At 40.8% G+C, this 22196-nt stretch overlaps 1 protein-coding gene across 22 annotated transcripts in view; it reads right to left on the bottom strand.

Annotated features, from left to right (window-relative positions):
* BPTF (bromodomain PHD finger transcription factor) overlaps positions 1 to 22196 on the bottom strand; it is a 156791-nt gene that overhangs the window by 41336 nt on the left and 93259 nt on the right. For 15 of the 22 annotated variants that reach the window (XM_055101692.2, XM_055101695.2, XM_055101700.2 and 12 more), the window contains 8 exons: positions 20931 to 21059; positions 18063 to 18213; positions 16485 to 16527; positions 12507 to 12753; positions 11988 to 12149; positions 11622 to 11773; positions 9083 to 9191; positions 446 to 663 (listed from right to left, as the gene is read on the bottom strand). In XM_055101692.2, the coding sequence (XP_054957667.2) occupies positions 446 to 663; positions 9083 to 9191; positions 11622 to 11773; positions 11988 to 12149; positions 12507 to 12753; positions 16485 to 16527; positions 18063 to 18213; positions 20931 to 21059 (1211 nt within the window). The remainder of the gene's footprint in view (positions 1 to 445; positions 664 to 9082; positions 9192 to 11621; positions 11774 to 11987; positions 12150 to 12506; positions 12754 to 16484; positions 16528 to 18062; positions 18214 to 20930; positions 21060 to 22196) is intronic. The other 7 variants (XM_034942761.4, XM_055101704.3, XM_055101694.2 and 4 more) reach the window with 1 other exon arrangement.

Genomic DNA, 22196 nt, shown 5'->3' with positions numbered 1-22196 from the left:
ATTCTTAATACTTTGTACCTCCATATAAACTTTCAGTATCAGCTTGTGAAGTTTCACTAAAAACAAAACCTCTTGGGATTTTGATGGGAGCTGCATTCAATTTATTAATCAATATTAGAAGACTTGCTAACAATATTGAGTCTTGCAAGGAAGCAGCTTAATGTACTCAAATTTTATTTGTCTCATGGAGATTAGCCAACTAATAAAATTTTGGTGTTTAAAAGGGTTATCTGTCTCACTGTTATAGCTCACTGTCTAAAGATTACTCTAGTAGTTGGGGTTTATTATATCCTGTCTAAGAGGTATTTCTGTTTGACTCCAGGAAGTAACCATTTCTTCAAATCAGCACATTTAAAAACGTATCAAAATAAGTTCATGTTTTTAAACTTACGGCAAGAATAAATAAGATCACCTCTAAAGTTAAAATAAAGCTTATGTTACTTACATGGCCCTGTGTTAACTGAGTAAGTTGAGCCATGGTGAGCTTCACTTGTCCTTGTTGGGGGCGAGGGGGTTGTGAGGCTGAAGACTGTATATTTGAAGTGGACGTTGCTGAAGTTAAGCTTTTCTGCCCAGGTGTTGAGGAAACCGTGTTAGGGGCGGAGACTGCAGTGGAGACAGGCTGCCCCCTGATGATTTGAGTCATCACTTGCTGAGGAGCACCTACACAAACAGCAAAACATTATGAATGCTTATACACCCTTGGCATTATTTTGAATTGAAATAATTCAACACCTCACATGAACGTATTCTTTTCCATCTTCAAAAAAACACTGGGATATTCAGAGCCTAAGGATACATTCAGACATATACCCACATCCAAAGGTCCTGCCTGGTTGGCAGTGAGTCTGTTTTCACTGCCAACCGTTATCCAGTCTCTGCTGTCTGTAGGATAATGGAAAAAACCAATTAAAATTCTTCCTATAAATCTAAAACCAAAATGATAATAGGGAAGACAAAAAAGAATGTGTAAAATATGCCATTTATAAGGCTGCCTTTTCTTAGGAATATAATATTAAAAATAAGATGCTAATTTAATAAAAAATTAATTCATATGAATTTTAAACAAAATATAAAGAATCTGGAATATTCTAGGCCAATTGCATTTATAATAAGCTTCTCTTACAGCTATTTGACAGACAGCTTGGGAGAGCCATGAAGGCAAGGACCACTATATCCTCAATACTAGGGCAGAGTGCTCAAATAATGCTTTCTTTTCTTTTTTTTGAGACGGAGTCTCGCTCTGTCGCCCAGGCTGGAGTGTGGTGGCATGATCTTGGCTCACTGCAACCTCTGCCTCCTGGGTTCAAGCGATTCTCCTGCCTGAGCCTCCCGAGTAGCTGGGACTACAGGCATGTCCCACCACACCCGACTAATTTTTTGTATTTAATAGAGACGGGGTTTCACCATGTTAGTCAGGATGGTCTTGATCTCCTGACCTCGTGATCCACCCGCCTTGGCCTCCCAAAGTGCTGGGATTACAGGCATGAGCAACCTCACCTGGCCCAAATAATGCTTTCATAGTCATTGTTCAATAAATGTCTATTGAATGAATGAAGTTGAACTGGAATGGCTCTACAGTTTTCCATAAACCTCTTTTTAGTTTAACTTGCTGAAACTAGAATAGGCAAGTGGAATTTTCCCCCATGTAGAACAGTTGCTAAGAATAATTTTTTGGTAGCTAATTTGACATTTACAGACTCATTACTAACTACTGAATAACATCAAATTTCTCAAGCTTTTAATATTTACTCGCTGCCTTTTTTCCATCTGTGGATACAGATATATTTCTTTGTGTTTCTCTTAATGGCTGAATGATACTTCATATTACTGCACATATGTAAAATGAAACTTATTTGGACATTCAGAATACTTCCCCCACACCTTTTTGTTGTTGTTGTTAAACTAACGCCATGGTAAAATTCCTGCTTATCCATTTTTGGGTGCTTCTGATTATTTCTTTAAAGTAACCCTCCAAAAAATAATACTGGGTGCATAGTAGGAATATAGTACTAAATTGAAGTTTTGAAAGGTTATTCCAATTCACACTACTGCCACCTCTGTGTGCCTATTTCACTGAACCCTGCCAACCCTTGATATCACCAGTAAAGTAAAATATTCAGGCAACTGCAAATAGTATCATGTATCACAGTGCTAAATTTCCTCAATTACCACAGGTTGGCATTAAAAACTGTTTTAAGTCATTGTCCTTCATTTGTGAATTCTCTCTCCACACTGCCCATTTCTTTTCCTACTTATTTAATACATATTTTTAAAGACTATTTTTTTCACTTTGCCATCTATGTTTTTATTTCTAAACTTGCAATTTTAAAAAATGCGGCCAAACAGACTAGTCTTTTTAAAAATTTTGGCTTTAATTATTGCTTGTAAAGTTCTCTTGTATTCTCTCATTAGATATATCCTCCCAAGAATGTTCTTGGTCCTGGTATATGTTGTAACACGGAAGTCTATTTTCCCCCCAAACTATAAGCCAATTATTCTAGTATCATTTACTGATGCAAAATGACACCACTGTCATGCAGCCAATTCCCACATTTAATGCCTCTGTAACTATTTGTGTTGCTTCCTTTGGTATCATGCTAATTTTGGTGACTTTATAATATGCTTTAACAACTGGTAGTACAAGTTTTCCATTATTACTCTTTCTTCTAAATTTTTCTTGGTTACTCTCATTCATTTACTCAAGATGAACTGAAAGACAGCATAACATAGTGTGGCCAAGGTCTTTAATTTGAGAACTCCTATATCCCAGCGCTATGTCCTTGCATTGCAGTTTGAGAAACAATACATGAAAAGTTATCACTTCCAGAGATCACCTGGTACAGATACATTGCCATCATAAGCAGAGACAGATAAAAGGATTGGTACTGATTCATTTTTATAAGCCACCCAGATGATCTCCAATAGGTATATAACAATTTATTTTTAGATCAAAATGGAAATTCAAAAATGTAATAATTTCTGACTGTACTCCGAGGGTCTGTGAAGTCTCGCTCTGTTGCCCAGGCTGAGGGGCGGTCTCAGCTCACTGCAACTTCTGCCTCCTGGGTTCAAGCGATTCTCCTGCCTCAGCCTCCCAAATAGCTGGGATTACAGGCTGTGCCACCATGCCCGGCTATTTTTTGTATTTTAATAGAGATGGGGTTTTGCCACGTTGGCCAGGCTGGTCTTGAACTCCTGACCACAGGTGATCCGCCCGCCTTGGCCTCCCTAAGGGCTGGGATTACAGGCGTGAGCCACTGTACCCGGCCGGATCTCATCTTAGGAAAAGCTAGTGTGGCGTAGGAAGAGGGATAAGTTCCAGTGTGATCTGTGCACACCTGAAGACACAACCCATACCCACCCACCCTCCACCTCTCTGACCATAACTCCTTTGACTCCCACTTCTTGTCCTCCTTGGGTCCCCCTGAGACCCACTGGGTACCCATCCCTTCAATGTAACCAGGTCCACTCCTGCCTCAGGGCCCTTGCATTTGCTGTTTCTTTTTCATAAAAGACTCTTTCCTCAGATATCTGCACAGCTCCACAGCTCTCTCATTTCCTTCCGGTCTTTATCCAAATTTCATCTTGTTAGTGAGTCCCTCTCAGGCCATCCTTCCTAAAATTTCAACCCTCCCTGCAAATCATTCCCAAATCCCAACTCTAAACATTATCGTTCCTCCCCTCAGTTTTTCTAAGTACTTTTCTTTCTTTCTTTTTTTTTTTTTTGGACAAAGTCTGATTCTCCTGCCTCAGCCTCCCGAGTAGCTGGGATTACAGGCACCGACCATGATGCCCAGCTAATTTTTTGTATTTTTAGTAGAGATGGGGTTTCACCATGTTGGCCAGGCTGATCTTGAACTCCTGACCTCAGGCGATCCACCCACCTCAGCCTCCCAAAGTGCTGGTATATTAGGTGTGAGCTATCGTGCCCGGCCAGTACTTTTCATTATTTAACATGATATATGTGTAAAATTCACACATTATTATACAGTATATTTAAATATATGTATAATTAATTTACCTCATTATCATCTACCTTTTCCACTAGACTGTAAGTTTCATGAGGGCATTATTTTGTCTGATTAGTTTATAACCATGGCCATTTGGGCCTGGAACAGCATCTGGCACATAGGTAGTATTGAATAATTGTTGAATGAATAAATGAATATCTGGACTTGGAAATCAGATAAATCTGGTTTGAATCCCAGATTAATAGCTTGGGAAATTACTCAACATTCTGAATTTCAATTTTCTCATCGGTAAAATGGGGATAGTATTAGTACCTGCTTTATATGAAGATTAAATGAATGCTTATGTACAAAACACATACACCCTGGCATAGAGTAAATGATGAATATATGACAGTTGCTATTTTAGAGTATTACTACTAAGAATTAATTCATTTAAGGCAGACTTTCATTTAAGTACATTAAATGAGCACTGCACAGCCAGGCGGCAGGGTTGGGTAGTTCATCATACAAACCCTATCCTCACAGGGGATTCAAGACTCCAGGGAAGAAAAGTGGCAAAACCCTGGAGAAGAGAGTGGTTTGGAAACTACACATTCACTTATGCATGTCAGACAAACACATACTTACAGCTACATAGGGCATTATGCAACAAAAGCTCTGTGTATCCATAGTAATACCAGCATTTACAGTTTCTCTGGCAATTTACCACAACTGTCAGTTTTCTAAGTATATAGAAAACATTCATCACCTATAAATTGCACTTTCTCCTTTATATTAGTTCTCTTTCCTAGTAGCTACCTGTCTCACATAATAGATATTAAATCTTATCAATTGTTCCTGCAGCATTAACTGAAATAATCCATCTTCCTTTCTTTTCTCAGGTAAATGCTACTTAGGCAAGACGATTGCCTTAAAACAAAACAACAACAAAAAAAACCCTGCTATATTTCATATTAGAATTGGTGCTAAATTAGTAAAATGGGAAAGATTTTATCTATCTTTCCCCTTATGCCCTGGAACCATCTTTTATAGTAAGAAAATTATTTCCTACCCATTTCCAAGAACTTTACCTGTAAAACCATGAAGTCTGTAATTCCTTGCTATAGGTAAAATTATGGCAACTTTTCAAATTTCTTCTGTTGATATGTCATTGAGACATTCAATTTATAAGCACAATATTTAATTATGTCTTGCTATTCAAATAGATTTACGTCCTAAGTATGGATAGTAAGACTTCTGAAAGTCTTACTACAAGGATACCTATACAAAATTCTTTTTTTCAGTTTTGAGAGTTTCACTCTGTCGCCCAGTCTGGAGTGCAGTGGCACAATCTTGGCTCACTGCAACCTCTGCCTCTAGGGTTCAAGCAATTCTCCCTGCCTTGACCTCAAGTAGCTGGGATTATAGGCACCTGTCAACATTCCCAGTTAATTTTTGCATTTTTAGTAGAGACAGGGTTTCACCACGTTGGGCAGGCTGGTCTTGAACTCCTGACCTCAGGTGATATACAATTCCTTTTGAGTTAAAAAAGCTCACTTTATTTTTATTGTACTTTTTCATTCCTAATTCTGTGAACAAGCATATTCCTCCCTTTTCCCTAGATTAGACTTGCAAAATAATGGTCTAATTTTTTTGGTCTTTTCTGTTTTGTAATTATTATTACTTGTGCTTTCATTTCCTCCCTCATTTTCTTTCCTTTTTTCTTTTTTTGAGACAGGGTTTCACTCTGTCACCCAGGCTGGAGGTGCAGTGGCAAGATTGTGGCTCACTGCAGCCTTGACCTCTTGGGCCCATGTGATCCTCCTGCCTCAGCCTCCCAAGTGGCTGAAACCACAGGCATGTGCCACCACGCCTGGCTAATTTTTTAGAAATTTTTTGTAGAGATGGGGGTCTCACTACATTGCCCAGGATGTCTAGAACTAATAGGTTCAAGTGATCTGACTGCCTTAGTCTCCCAAAGTGCTGGGATTACAGGTGTGAGCCACCGCATCAGGTCTTGTTTTCTTTCGAAACTTGTTTTATATATGTTTCTAACTTTTGATTAAGAATAGAGGTATTTTTGGTTTGTTTTATTCACTGATTTACTTCAACTGCCTATAGTAGGTGTTCAAATATGTACTGAATAAACTGAATCACCTCTAAGTTTAACTGCGGCTTCAAGGCTTAAGGCTGCTATTTGAGAATTGTTTTGTAATTACATATTTGATGTATCTTTAACTTAAAAGTTACTTAGAATGTACTTACATGCTTTTTTTTTTGAGACAGAGTTTCGCTCTTGTTGTTCAGGCTGGAGTGCGATGGCGCCATCTCGGCTCACCACGACCTCTGCCTCCTGGGTTCAAGCGATTCTCCTGCCTCAGCCTCCCAAGTGGCTGGGACTACAGGCGTGCACCACCACACCCAGCTAATTTTTATATTTTTAGTACAGGCGGGGTTTCACCATGTTGGTTAGGATGGTTTTGATCTCTTGACCTCGTGATCCACCCACCGGCCTCCCAATGTGCTGGGATTACAGGCGTGAGCCACCACACCCAGCTGTACTCACATACTTCTAAGCAAGTTAAGATTATTAGTATAATATCTAATATCTTTTTTTTTTTTTTGAGACAGAGTTTCACTCTTGTTGCCCAGGCTGCAGTGCAGTGGTGCAATCTCGGCTCACTGCAACCCCCACCTCCCAAGGTTGCAGTGATTCTCCTGCCTCAGCCTCCCAAGTAGCTGGGATTACAAGTGCTCACCATCACACCCAGCTGATTTTTGTATTTTTAGTAGAGAAGGGGTTTCACCATGTTGGCCAGGCTGGTCTCGAACTCCTGACCTCAGGTGATCTGTCCATCTTGGCCTCCCAAAGTGCTAGGATTATAGGTGTGAGCCACAGCGCCTGGTCATGTCTTTTATTTCTTAACACATCTTGTTACAGCATAATATAGTATTTTAATATTAATTTCTAGCTTTACTATAAAGAATGTGGCCTATACACATTTTATTGTTTGGAATTTATCAAGGTTTTATCTATGACTCAAGAACTACTTTTCCACCAAAAAGCCTATGAATTATTATTTTTCTTTTTTCTTTTTTTTGAGATGGAGTTTCACTCTTGTTGCCCACGTTGGAGTACACTGGCAGGGTCTCAGCTCACTGCAACCTCCGCCTCCTGAGTTCGAGCAATTCTCTTGCCTCAGCCTCCCAAGGTGCCCACCACCATGCCTGGCTAATTTTTATATTTTTAGTAGAGATGGGGTTTCACCATGTTGGCCAGGCGGGTCTCAAACTCCTGACTTCAGGTGATCTGCCCATCTCGGCCTCCTGGAGTGCTGGGATTACAGGCATGAGCCACTGCGCCTGGGTTAAGCCTACAAGTATTTTAAATGAATGTGTATTTCGGAAGGTACAAAAGTTGATACATAGTTTAATTGTGGCTTACTATGCTCCTATTAATTTCTCCTTGATTTCAAATAGTTTTGCTTTTTACACTTTGACATGTTACTTAATTCATAAAGATTCAAGATTATACCTTAACTGCAATCTTTTTTTCTTTTTTCTTTTCTTTTTTTTTTTTTAAACAGGTCGTGCTCTGTCTCCCAGGCTGGAGTGCAGTAGCATGAGCATACTTCACTGCAGCCTCCAATGTCTGGGCTCAAGCAATCCTCCCATCTCAGCCTACCAAGTAGCTGGGACTACAGGCGTGCTCCAGGACGCCTGGCTAAATTTTTATTTTTTGTAGAGATGGGGTCTCCCTATGTTGCCCAGACTGGTCTCCAACTCCTAGCTTCAAGTGATCCTCTTGCCTCAGCCTCCCAAAGTTTTGGGATTACAGGCTTTAGCTACTGTGCCTGGCCATGATCTTTACCTTTTTTTTTTTTTCCTTCAGACGGAGTCTCACTCTTTTTGCCCAGGCTGGAGTACAGTGGCACAATCTCGGCTCACTGCAACCTCTGCCTCCTGGGTTCAAGCGACTCTCCTGCCTCAGCCTCCCGAGTAGAGTAGCTGGGATTACAGGCGCCCACCTCCACGCCCTGCTAATTTTTGTATTTTTAGTAGAGACAGGGTTTCCCCATGTTGGCCAGGATTGTCTCAAACTCCTGACCTCGGGTGATCTGGCCTGCCTTGGCCTCCCAAAGTGCTGGGATTACAGGCATCAGCAACTGCGCCTGGCTGATCTTTACCTTTAAGCCAATAAAAAAATGACTCTTTTTCATAAATTTTTCCTTTTTATTAAACATTGAATTTTATTCTGCCCAGTATCAGTAGGGCCATCCTCGTCTTTTCTTTCTTTTTATGGCCTTTATTTTGTGTGCCTGTGTCCATCTTTAGTTTTTTTATCTTTTGTAGCTTTTGTAGTAATTTGATTTTAGCTAAATTTCTCATAAATGTATAGGGTTTAAAAAAAAATCTTTAACATCTTCAACTTTTTTTTCTTTTTTGAGACAGGGTCTCACTCTGTTGCCCAAGCTGGAGTGCAGTGGCATGATCTTAGCTCACTGCTACCTCTGCCTCCTGGTTTCAAGCGATTCTTCCACCTCGGCCTCCCCAGTAGCTGGGATTACAGGTGCATGAGGCACCATGCCCAGCTAATTTTTTAATATTTTTAGTAGAGATGGCATTTTGCCATGTTGGCCAGGCTGGTCTTGAACTCCTGGGCTCAAGTGATACTCCTGTCTTGGCCTTCCAAAGTGTTGGGATTACAGGGGAGAAGCACCTAGCCTGGCCAGTCTTCAACTTTTAAAATGGTAGTTTTAATGTATTCTCATTAAAAGTAATAAATGAACATCTGGCACTGCATTTGTAATTTTGTTTTATATGTTTCTTTGCTATCTCCTTGATTTTCTGTCTTTTGCTATACAGACTGTTTTCTTTACTTCAATTATATATTTTATTTATTAGTGATTTCTGTTACATTTTTAATAAACATACTTCAACCTATTTTACTGTCAATGTCAAAACGAAATAATATCAATGAATACAGCTCACAATGGATTAGAAATTTAGTATGCTTTGAAGTATTAATTCAAATTGTATTTCTCGTATGTAGTGCCAAATGCAGAGAATTACATATTTCCTAGACTGGCTGTTGAGATGTAAAATGATAATGCTGGATGGATAAATACCTGGCTGTACCATCACAGGTGTTCGAATAATTGCCTTTCCTAGTGTTGACTGTTGGAGTGGTGTTCTAATCACGGTCATACCAGGGCGAATCTGAGGCCCTGTAATTACCTATAAATGACACAAAGAACAACAATGAATTAAAATGCTTTAAAAAGATTAAAGTATAATGGACTTAGAACACAAGATCTTTAAACATTCTATATTAATAAAAATGTTTACAGGAATGACAGGGGCTCTTGAACATTACATTTTAAATTGTATTAAACATCAGAATAAAGACGGAATTTTGAGGAAAGAAAACTTAATTCAAATGCTATCATATAAAATTCCCTGCCACTGATACCAAAATAGCCTATGGAATAAAAGGAAGGAGCATGTGCCAGCGAGGCTCTGCTCTGTAACTAGTGCTCACAGGAAAATGTGGAGTCCCACTTTCTGTAAGCTCCAGACCATACCTGTAACCCACAGAATATAACAGGAAGATCAGAAACCAAATGTTCTTTCATAGTTTTTTAAAAATTATTTATTTATTTATTTATTTTAAAGACAGGGTCTCACTCTGTTGCCCAAGATGGAATGCAGTGATGCAATCACAGCTCATCGTAGCCTGGCTCACTCTTGGGCTTAAGCAATCCTCCTGCCTCAGCCTCCCAAGAAGCTAGGACTATGGGTGAATGGCACCATGTCCGGCTAATCATTCATTCATTCATTCATTTATTTACTTATTTAGAGACAGTCTTGCTTATTTATTTATTTAGAGACAGAATCTCGCTCTTTCACCCAGGCTGGAGTACAGTGGCACAATCTTGGCTCACTACAACCTCCGCCTCCCGGGTTCAAGCAATTCTCCTGCCTCAGCCTCCCAAGTAGCTGGGATTACAGGCGTGTGCCACCACACCCAGCTAGTTTTTGTATTTTTAGCAGAGACAGGGTTTCACCATATTGACCAGGATGGTTTCGATCTCTTGACCTTGTGATCCGCCCCCCTTGGCTTCCCAAAGTGCTGGGATTACAGGTGTGAGCCACCGCATCCGGCCCAGCTAATCTTTGAACTTTTTTTTTTTTTTGAGACAGAGTCTCACTCTGTCACTTAGACTGCAGTGCAGTGGCACCATCTCAGCTCACTGTGGCCTCTGCCTTGTGGGTTCAAGCAATTCTCATCCCTTACCCTCCCCCAAGCAGCTGGGAATAGCTGGGACTACAGGCACATGCCACCATGCCCAGCTAATTTTTTGTATTTTTAGTAGAGATGGGGTTTTGCCATTTTGTTTAGGTTGTTCTCGAACTCCTGGCCTCAAGTGATCCTCTCGCCTCAGCCTCCCAAAGTGCTGGCATTACAGGCTTGAGCTACTGCCCCTGGTCCTTTCGTAGTTTTAAAAGGGAAACTAGAAAGTATTTTATTTTCAGTTTTATAGTTAGGTTCAGAACATTTTCAAAAATTTAAAACTTTAAACCTTTTTCCACAATGCTAGTCTACAAAACTTTAAGCCTTTTCCATACTAGTAACAAAGAAATTACATATCTGGGCCAGGTGCGGTGGCTCAGGCCTGTAATCCCAGCACTTTGGGAGGCCGAGGCAGGTGGATCACCTGAGGTCAGGAGTTTGAGACCAGCCTGACCAACATGGTAAAACCCCATCTCTACTACAAATACAAAAATTAGCCAGGCATGGTGGTAGGTGCCTGTAATCCCAGCTACTTGAGAAGCTGAGGCAGGAGAATCGCTTGAACCCAGGCGGCGGAGTTTGCAGTGAGCAGAGATCATGCCATTGCATTCCAGCCTGGGGAACAAGATTGAAATTCTGTCTCAAAAAAAGAAATGATGTATCTAATATGTGCATATATCAGCTGATAACAAATTAGTTAACAGTACTGTAGATTACCTTTTAATTTTTTTTTTTTTTTTTGAGACAAGGTCTGGCTCTATTGCCCAGGCTAGAGTGCGGTGGCACAATCTCAGCTCACTGCAACCTTCCCCTCCCAGGCTCAAGCCATCCTCCCACCTCAGCCTCCTGAGGTGCTGGGACTACAGGTAAGCACCACCACGCCTGGCTAATTTCTGTATTTTTTGTAGAGACAGGGTTTTGCCATGTTGCCCAGGCTGGCCCTGTACTCCTGAGCTCAAGTGATCCACCCGCCTTGGCCTCCCAAAGTGTTCGGATTACAGGCGTGAGCCGCCGCGCCTGGCCCAGCATTTTAAATTCGATTTCTTAGCGAGCCTGCACAGCACACTTCCTTGGGTGGTCTAGTGCTGTCCACTGTTTTACATAAAGAAATTTTCTTTATAAAATCCTAGAAAGCAATTATTATTCTTCATAAACCATACTAATGTGTCATTAACTAAATGTTAGACATTAATACTTCATGTATCATTTTCACTTATCAGAAATATAACAGATTTTTTTCCAAATCAGTACTCTGTCACAGATTCAGTAATAGGCAAAGGAAACTGAGTTGGATTAATCTTGGAAGAAGTCATTCTAAAAATAATGTGATGTGCTCAACACATCAAACCAAATAAGTCTGTAAGAATTCTTACTTGTGAATTGCTTGTGGTTCCTCCAGAGCCTGAGGTATTGGGCCTAATTGTGACTGTTGCTGTCCTGGGCTGGAATGAAGTAAAGGTTTGCTGACTGGTACCTGTACTTGATGGAATGATACCCAGGACTTTCTGCTGTACTTGAACAACGCCTTAAAAAAAGATGAAGCCATAATTAAAAACTATCACTTTATTGGAAAGCATTACGTGGTGCTCGGTTGCTGAGGAGAAACTACTGTGGCAGGGTTTTATAGTGGGCTACATAGAATGTGAGATCCGAGGACTGAAATCAGTGAAAAGGAGATGAAAAATAATGGCAACAGTATGATCTGGCAAATGTGAATTAAAACTTCACATTTCCCTTACCTCCTTGTGTTGCTGGCACATTTACAGCGACAATCTTGCTGTTTGCAGGAAGTGGCAGTTTGGTAATTACTTTTCCTGCCATAGTGACTGGATTGCCTGTAATTTGGAACGTCTGACCTGTGCTGGCAATGGTTGTAGCAGATGTGGCAGCTGTGCTGGTGGCTAATGGGGTATAAGACATTTAATAAGCTTTAGATTTAAAATAACCAGCAACGTAGTGACTTCTAGGAAAGGGCACCAATGCATGAAATGTGGCTCATTTTGTATTTTTAATAAAAACATTCCTCTCCACTCAAAGTGAACTATGTAAATGTTGAAAGTGAAATAATGTAAGAGAGGAGTTTGCTAATGTAATATTATGAACATTATTTGTAACAAACCAACCGTTACAGCTTGTTTGCTCAACTGGCTGCAAAAGAAAAACAATCTTCTAAAAAAATGTTTCATTTCAGTAGCTAAAGGGTTGAAAATTCTTTTTCCTGAACCAAAGTAATCTTTTACTTAATGACAGTTCCATACCTGAATTTGACTGGCCTTGCTTAACCCACGTAGCAAAGGTTTGATGAAAGTTCTTGTTTTGTTGGAATGTTACTGTAGCTGGAGATCCAACTTTAGTAGTTAGTACCATTTTGGTTCCAGTTGTAACTGAGCCACTTATGGGGGCCACCATAACCTTCTGTGCTGGAGAGATGGTACTGGTTGTACTGCTTGTTGGGGAAGTAGTGGAAGTTGCAATCACTGTCGGCTTCTGCTGCTCCAGTCGTTTCTAAAAAAGTGAAGGAGAGGAAACATGAATCAAAATAGTTCTAAATAAAAACAATACCATTCTACAAGAAGTCTGTCCACAATTTCTCTCACCTTAAGAAATTCCACTACATTTCTGAAGTATTTTACTTCCAAAAAGAATATATGTCCATATAAATTTACCCATATTTATGGCTGGCTGCGGTGGCTCACACCTGTAATCCTAGCACTCTGGGAGGCTGAGGTGGGTGGATCACTTGAGGTCAGGAGTTCGAGACCAGCCTGGCCAATATGGTGAAACCCCACCTCTACTAAAAATACAAAAATGAGCTGAGCATTCTGGCTCATGCCTGTAATTCTAACTACTCGGGAGGCTGAGGCAGAAGAATTGCTTGAACCCGGGCGGCAGAGGTTGCAGTAAGCTGAGATCATGCCACTGCACTCCAGCCTGGGTGACAGAGTGACTCCATCTCTAAAAAAAAAAAAATTACCTGAATTTAATTTCTTGATGAAGGCCATATATATATTTTTAATTCCTCCAAGGAACCTATCTATGAAGGCAGTATTTTCATGTCTCTATACCACATATATTACATTAAAAGTACTAAGCTGTTCATAGCAGAAATTTTTATAACAAGTTTTTCTGGCTTGTACAAACATCCAAGGTTTCAGACTGAAAACAACAGAGATGTGGGTAAGCTTATTGGAGACAGAAACACCATGCTGCTCAGCAGTGAGATTCAGAGCTGAGAACAAATGGAGCTGTGAAAGGTTTCTGTTTCACTGTAATATTAATTTATCCAACTATAAAAACATGTCAATAGTTAATGACACTATTATTAAAGTTGGCAAACCTGCAATCAAGCAAGCTGAAAATTATAAAATAGTTTTTCTATTATACATTCAAATATTTTTACAGAAAAATACTTTATACTATACAGAGTAGTATAATACGATCTTTAAAACTACAGTTATTAAAGATATTCTGTATATCTTTTATTATAGATTGCTAAACTTTTCTAACAGCTTATCAACAGTGGTGTGATGAGTAACAATATAACCACACACATGTAAAACAACAGGTGAAATTTATTTCAAACCTGGTGGCAGATGCTTTACCTTCATTATCTTATAAGATGAGGAAACGGAGACTAGAGAGGTTGTGTAACTGGCCCAAGGCCACAGAGCTAGTTAAGGGTGATGTTGGGATGTCTGCTAAAATCAAATTCCAATCCTGCACCACTATCTCCTGCCTTTGACATAGGTGAGCCTCCTGCTCACCTATGACATCACGTCCAATTTTTTTAGGACTACTTTTGTACCTATCCTATATACCTGAATATAATATAAAGTACTTTACACAATTTCTCATTCCTCAGAAGAAAAAGGGCTTAGTTTTCAACTCTTAGAGACATCATCTGATTAAATCAGTTAAAAAAAGAAAGAAAAAAAAAAGAGGGAGGCAAAGGTGGGTGTGGTAGTGTTTCTGTAGCTCCAGCTACTCAGGAGGCTGAGGCTGGAGGATCACCTTAAGCCTGGGAATTCAAAGTTGCAATGAGCTATGATCTCACCACTACACTCCAGCCTCAGCAACAGAGCAAGCCCCTATCTCTAAAAAAAAAAGGAGGCAAACAAATAGAACAGATATATTAGTACTTATTTATAGGAGGATATGCCTTCAAAGTTGAAGTGTTAGCTATATTCATAAATAAGCATCTTAAATCAATTTTTTAAAGTAATATACTGGCTGGGTGCGGTGGCTCACGCCTGTAATCCCAGCACTTTGGGAGGCCAAGGCAGGCGGATCACGAGGTCAGGAAATCGAGACCATCCTGGCTAACACAGTGAAACCCCATCTCTACTAAAAATACAAAAAATTAGCCAGGCGTGGTGGCGGGCGCCTATAGTCACAGTTACTCGGGAGGCTGAGGCAGGAGAATGGCGTGAACCCAGGAGGCGGAGCTTGCAGTGAGCCGAGATCGCGCCACTGCACTCCAGCCTGGGTGACAGAGTGAGACTCCATTTCAAAAAAAAAAAAAAAAAAGTAGTATATTAGGGCCAAATGCAGTGGTGCTCGCTATCTCAGCGCTTTGGGAGGCCCTGGTAGGCAGATCGCTTGAGCTCAGGAGTTCAAGACTAGCCTGGGCAATATGGCAAAAGTCCTATCTCTACAAAAAACACAAAAATCAGCCAGACACGGTGGTGCATGCCTGTAGTCCCAGTTACTTGGGAAGCTGAGGTGGGTAGATTGCTTGAGCCCAGGAGATTGAGAATGTGGTGAGCCATGATCGTGCCACTGCACTCCAGCAGCCTGGGCAACAGAGTGAGACCTTGTCTCAAAAAAAAAAGTAATATGTTAGGTTACATTGCAGAGATGAGAAAACACACCCAATAAAATAAAAAACAATACAACTAGCCAGTTGTTATAGATATTTGGGTTTAGTGATTGGTTTCCTGTGACAGACAGCATCATACATAGAATCCAAAAGTGCTATCATCTCAAACTTTGATGTAAGTGAAGATAAGGACCTATAGTAAACTGAAAGATACACAAGAATTTGAAAAAATGTTTTATAAAATGAAAGGGAAAACTAGTTTGAAACAAATAATTTGGTTTCTATGCGATTTTTAAATAGTTATGTATAACTATGTTAATAATACTGTATATAGATATATCTATTCACTTGTATCCTCAATGTTTATATACTGAAGTTGGTAAAAACTCTTATAGTATTTTCTCAATAGGAATAAGTGGTAATCATCTTTTATTCAGGTCCTCAATGTTTAGGCACATATGGCACATTGTATTTTTATTTTTAAAATTTTGCTTTTTTCTTTTATTAGAGACAGGGTCTCCCTATGTTGCCCAGGCTGGTCTCGAACCCCTGGACTCAAGGGATCCTCCTGCCTTGGACTTCCAAAATGCTGGGACTACAGGCATGAGCCACTGTGCCTGGCCATGGCACATTATTTATAGTATGAAAACACTAAGAACCCATCAGTAGCTTTATAATAATCAATTACAACAAACTCTTATGGAGTTTTAGCATACTTTGCTTTTTCATAGACTACAGAAATTTTCCAGATTGGCAATTCACAAGAAAAAATTATTTTCAGAAATTACTTATGCAACTCTAAAGATAATAAATAATAGAAATCTTATTTCAGATGTCCTCCAAATATGTATACTTTTTACAAAACCACAGCTTGGTGTACCCACAGAGCTGTTTTCAAATAATGACAATAAGATAGACGTGAGATACACTTTAAAAAAAAAAAAAAAAAAAAAAACCTGGATGGGTGCAATGGCTCACACCTAAAATCCCAGAACTTTGGGAGGCTGAGGCAGGTGGATCGCTTGAGTCCAGGAGTTTAAGACCAGCCTGGGGAACACGGCGAAGCCCTATCACTACAAAAAATACAAATATTAGCTGGGCATGGTGGTGTGTGCCTGTAGTCTCAACTACTAGGGAGGCTGAGGACCGCTTGAACCAGGGAGGTCGAGGCTCGGTGAGCTGTGATCTACTCCAGCCTGGGTGATAGTAAGACACTGTCTCAAAAAAATAAACACCAAAACCCACAAGAATGTATCATTACTGTGCATGGGTGTGCATGAATTTGGCTAAAAAATGTATGTATGTTGTCAAGTGGGACCAGCACCAACTCCCCCTGCTGATGGGAAGTCAAGTGCTTTTGTTTTGAAAGAGCCTCCATTTGGGCCTTGATGTCCTCTGCCTTCTTCTGTTCACTAACCTTAGCCTGTTGCTCAACTGCTTGTGCCTTTTCTTTCTCCACTCTGCAGGAAAAAAAGGAGAAACTTATCAGAAACTAGCCTATTAGGCATCTGGCATCTAATAAAAGTGAAATCTGGTTGATTTTCACATCATACAAAGGTATGATATCTCAATTTAAAAATAAAACATTTGGCTGTGCGAAGTGGCTCATGCCTGTAATCCCAGCACTGTGGGAGGCCAAGGCAGGCAGATCACTTGAGGTCAAGAGTTCAAGACCAGCCTGGCCAACATGGTGAAACCCTGTCTCTACTAAAAATACAAAAGTTAGTCGGAGCTGGGCACAGTGCCTCAGGCCGGGTGCGGTGGCTCATGCCTATAATCCCATCATTTTGGGAGGCCGAGGCAGGTGGATGGCTTGAGATCAGGAGTTCGACCCATCTCTACTAAAAATACAAAAAAATTAGCCAGGCATGGTGGTGGCCACCTGCCTGAGGCAGGAGAACTGCTTGAACCTGGGAGGTGGAGTTTGCAGTGAGCCGAGATTGTGCCACTGCACTCCAGCCTGGATGACAGAGCGAGACTCCGTCTTAAAAAAAAACAGCCAGGCGTGGTGGCACATGCCTGTAATCCCAGCTACTTGGCAGGCTGAGGCAGGAGAATTGCTTGAATCTGGGAGGTTGCAGTAAGCCAAGATCGTGCCGCTGCACTCCAGCCTGGGGGACAGAGTGAAACTGTCTCAAAAATAAAATAAAATAAAAAATAAAGATAAAACATTTATGGTCATTAGAAATCGACAAATGGACAACACATTAAAAATAAGAGAGAGAGCCGGGCGCGGTGGCTCACACTTGTAATCCCAGCACTTTGGGAGGCTGAGGCAGGTGGATTACCCAAGGTCAGGAGTTTGAGACCAGCCTGACCAACATGGTGAAACCCCGTCTCTACTAAAAATACAAAAATCAGCCGGGCATGGTGGCACACCCCCGTAATCCCAGCTACTCAGGAGGCTGAGGCAGAATTGCTTGAGCCCAGGAGGCAGAGGTTGCAGTGAGCCGAGATCATGCCACTGCACTCCAGCCTAGCTGACAGAGCGAGACTCTGTTTCCAAAAAAAAAAAAAAGAGAGAGAGAGAGGACCTTACTAAACTATTTACAGCTAGCACTTAAAATCAAAGGTGGAGTAAAGTCAAGCTAGGACTTTACTGCACTGAATAAATGATTAAAGTGTTCTTTTACCCCAGGCAGGGTAGCTCATGCCTGTAATCCCAGCACTTTGGGAGGCCAAGTTGGGTGGATTGCTTGAGCCCAGGAGTTCAAGATCAGCCTGAACAACATAGCAAAACCCCATCTCTGTACAAAAAATACAAGCATTAGCTGGGTGTGGTGGCATGCACCTGTAGTCCTAGGTACCGGGGAGGCTGAGGTGGGAGGATCACTCGAGCCTGGGAGGCAGAGGTTGCAGTGAGCCAAGATTGTGCCACTGCACTCCAGCCTGGGTGACAGAGCAAGATCCTGTCTCAAAAAAAAAAAAAGTAATTTCTTGATTCTGAAGTGATAAAATCTTCAAATAGCTGACCAGGTATTAACGATTTCCTTACCTCTCAGCAAATGCCCTAATCTCCCACAATTCCAGTTCTTCTTCTGCTACCCAGGTTTCAATAATAACAGGGCCAGTTTGCTTGGGCGTTTCTGGTCTCTTTGGCCGCAGTGCACTTGATCGAAGGCCTTTCCTCTGAGGTGTAGGTGTTTCTTTGGAAAGGAAATCAGAATATTTTAAGCAATACTGCTTCTAAAATTAAAGTACTTCTGGCATCTTCTATCATGAAAAAGTGGTTGGCAAACTTCTTCTTAAATAGACAGATGGTCTCTGCTGCAGCTACTCAGCTGTGCCTTTGTATCATGAAAGCAGCCAAAGATAATACATAAGTGAGTAAATGTGGCTGTGTTCCAATCAAATTTCATTTATAAAAGCAGGGTAGGCCAAGGCTCATGGGCTATGGTTTGCTGACCCCCAAAATACAAGGCTTATGAGCCTTTATACAACCTGTTTCTTCCACCTGGAGCACTATTCCAAGCCTCCACCGCTCATCTGACTAATGTCAATTCATCCTCCAGACCCCAACATGAATTCAACTTCCTACAAAAGCCTAGCATGTTCTTCTCACACTTGGGTGTACAATATGTGTTTCCCTATCACCGCACAGAGAAGGGGGATTTGAGAGTTACCAATATAAAGGGGAGATGTGAAACCTAAGAATAGATAAAATCTCCTCATAAAAAGATTTAAAAAATAAAAAGTAGGGAGGGACAAGCATTGAACCTTCCCATATATTCAATCACAAGGAAGCAGCAGAAGGAAACAGAAATGAAAGCAGGACCTGAATTGTACAAAGGGATACAAGCCAAAGAGAAGTGATTTTAGGGGACTGCAGTGGTTTGCATCAAAGGCTGTGGGGTCAAGGAGACTGAAGGCCGGCCAGGTACATCTCCCATCTGTGTCTCTGCCCATCAACAGAGCTGTTTCTGTGCCAGGACGACCTTGTGATTTTGTTTTTTTTTTGGAGACAGAGTCTTGCTCTGTTGCCCAGGCTGGAGTACAGTGGTGTGATCTCGGCTCACTGCAACACCCCCATCCTGGGTTTACCAATTCTCGTGCCTCAGCCTCCCGAGTAGCTGGGACTATAGGTGTGTAATACCATGTCCCGCTAATTTCTGTATTTTTAGAAGAGACAGGGTTTCAACATGTTGGCCAGGCTGGTCTTGAACTCCTGACCTCAAATGACCCACCCGCCTTGGCCTCCCAAAGCGCTGGAATTACAGGCGTGAGCCACCGCACCTGGCCGCTGTTTTAAGTAAGCTAAAATTTATCATCTACTAGGAACAGGTATTACTTCATTGGTACTCTTTTCAAAAAGGTTATTCTCCAAGAAGAACTCCCAAGTTAATTTAATCAAGTTTCAAAAATTAATTGTATACATTTGGGGAGAACTAACTTTTATAAAAACACTATGTTTCTATCTAAGGACATTATCTTTTTATTTATTTATTTATTTATTTACTTGGAAATGGAGTCTCACTCTGTTGCCCATGCTAGAATGCAGTGGCACAATCTTGGCTCACTGCAACTTCTGCCCCCTGGGTATAAGTGATTCTCCCGCCTCACCCTCCCAAGTAGCTCCCGCCTCACCCTCCCAAGTAGCTGGGACTACACGTGTGTACCACCACACCTGGCTAATTTTTTGTATTTTTAGTAGAGATGGGGTTTTGCTATGTTGGCCAGGCTGGTCTCAAACTCCTGATCTCAAGTGATCTGCCCGCCTCGGCCTCCCAAAGTGCTGGGACCAGGCTTGAGCCACATGCCTGGCCTGTATTTCTTTTCTCTCTTTTTCTTTTTTTTTTTGACACGGATTCTCAATCTGTTACCCAGACTGGAGTGCAGTGGTGTGATCTCAGCTTACTGCAACCTCCACTTCCCAGGCTCAAGCAATTCTCGGGCCTCAGCCTCCTGAGTAGCTGGGATTACAGGCATGCACATTACCAATATTTTTGTAATTTTTGTATGTTTTGTAGGGATAGGGTTTCACTACATTGTCTAGGCTGGGCTCGAACTCCTGGACTCAAGTAATCCACCTGTCTTGGCCTCCCAATGTCCTGGAATTACAGGTGTGAGCCACTGTACCTGGCCTTTTATATATTTCTTACTAGGTTTTTTCCTAAATATTTTTATTGTTTATATAAAATAAAATGGAATTTATATATTTTCAATCTGGATACTACAATGAACTCCTATTAGTGCTAATACTTTTAATTCTCATGAATTTTCTAAGTAGACATTCATAATTATCTATAAATTAGTGTTAATCTTCTTTTCCAATATTACTCTCTTAGCTTACTGCAACACATATAACACTGATATTATAATACTATAAGCTTTACTTTGCTTCCTTGAGATTAGGGGCCAAATATCATTCTTCTATGTATTTGCCACCCAGTGCCTATTGTATTGGTGCTCTATAAACATTTTTTGAGTAACTCTTTATGCCTCTTGGATTATCTCTAGCTTGAGCACTGAAGTATTTCACAGTAGTTTTAATCCTTAAGAAACCTTTATTGACCCACTTACATATCAGACTCGGTACTAGCTGCCATGACTTCAATAAACCAGACAGACGAGATGGCTGCTCTCCAGGAGCTGCTGGTCTGGGGTCAATCAATGTCTCACATCTTAATTACAAGAGGTATTATTATAGCCCTTTGCTGTGCTTAGAACAAGGCTTATAGGCATCGATGTGTGTCTACCAGAATCTTGATATGTTTATTACTTTAATATCATTTTCAAAATTTGGTAGTTGTAAAATATGTCTTTTTTAAAAGGTGAACAGAGAAGAAAAAATTATATCAAATTTCAATTCATAAAATACATGGTTAACAGGTTAATCATGAAAGAACAGAATTCTATTTCTTACCTTTTGGTGTTTCTGGAACTCCAATGGGACAAATGATTTTCCTGATACAATATTCAGATCGAATGCCATAAGGACCAACATCTCTCCTCTTAATTATTTCTGTTGTTGTGATTTCAGTTTCGGATGTTTCTATGGTGATTTAATTCAATAGTATTAATAACCAACTGAAATACTCAGAGACTAAAAAGGTACATCTGGTGCTTTCAGAAAGAGACACACGTGGAATAAACTTTTGGAAACACCTGACTTAATTAACAGGATCACTAACATCTAGCAGGATCACTGCTAGACTGCAACAACACTGAGCTTCTTCCTCGCTGCAAATTCCTAAACGAAACAAAATGCTGCTGGGTATAGCTGAGCTCCTGGTGGCAATACTCAATCAAAATAATAAAAAGCCTAGGACAGAAGCAGCAAGCACAGGCCTCCAGAACTCTTAGTTTAAATTTTTAATTAAACAATAATAAATATCTTTTTAAAAATGTAGACTGGTTCACACATAAGTGACTCACTTTATAATCTGAACCTTCCCTTCTGGCCCCTGGGATTTTATAGCATGTGCCAAACTTCAACAAAGCTGTATGTGAAAAAAAATTTTTTTTTAAGAGACAGGGTTTTGCTCTGTTATCCAGACTGGAAGACATCAGTGGACCACAGTCACTGCAACCTTGAACTCCTGGCTCAAGCAATCCTCCTGGCCCCAGCCTCCCAAGTGGCAGGGACTACAAACACAAGGCCTAGTTGATTTTTTTCTTTTTAAATTAGAGTTTTGAAGAGACAAGGTCTCATTATGTTGTCCAGGCTGGTCACAAACTCCTGGCCTCAAGTGATCCTCCTGTCTTGGCCTCCCAAAGTGCTAGGATTACAGGTGAGAGCCACCACACATGGCCAAAACTGTATTTTTAAAAAACAAGCATTATATTTTATTATTTTTATTATTATTATTATTATTTTGAGACAGAGTCTCACTCTGTCGCACTGGCTAGAGTGCAGTGGCACAATCTCAGCTCACTGTAAGCTCCGCCTCCCGGGTTCACGCCATTCTCCTGCCTCAGCCTCCCGAGTAGCTGGGACTACAGGGGCCAACCACCACGCCCAGGTAATTTTTTGTATTTTTAGTAGAGACGGGGTTTCACCATGTTAGCCAGGATGGTCAGGATCTCCTGACCTCGTGATCCACCTGCCTCAGCCTCCCAAAGTGCTGGGATTACAGGCATGAGCGCCCGCGCCTGGCCTGTGATTTTAGCTTTTAAACTTAAATTAGAA

The sequence above is a fragment of the Pan paniscus genome, chromosome 19, assembly GCF_029289425.2.
Source record: "Pan paniscus chromosome 19, NHGRI_mPanPan1-v2.0_pri, whole genome shotgun sequence".
NCBI classification, from domain to species: domain Eukaryota; kingdom Metazoa; phylum Chordata; class Mammalia; order Primates; family Hominidae; genus Pan; species Pan paniscus.
This window is presented reverse-complemented; position numbering and strand designations above follow the sequence as displayed.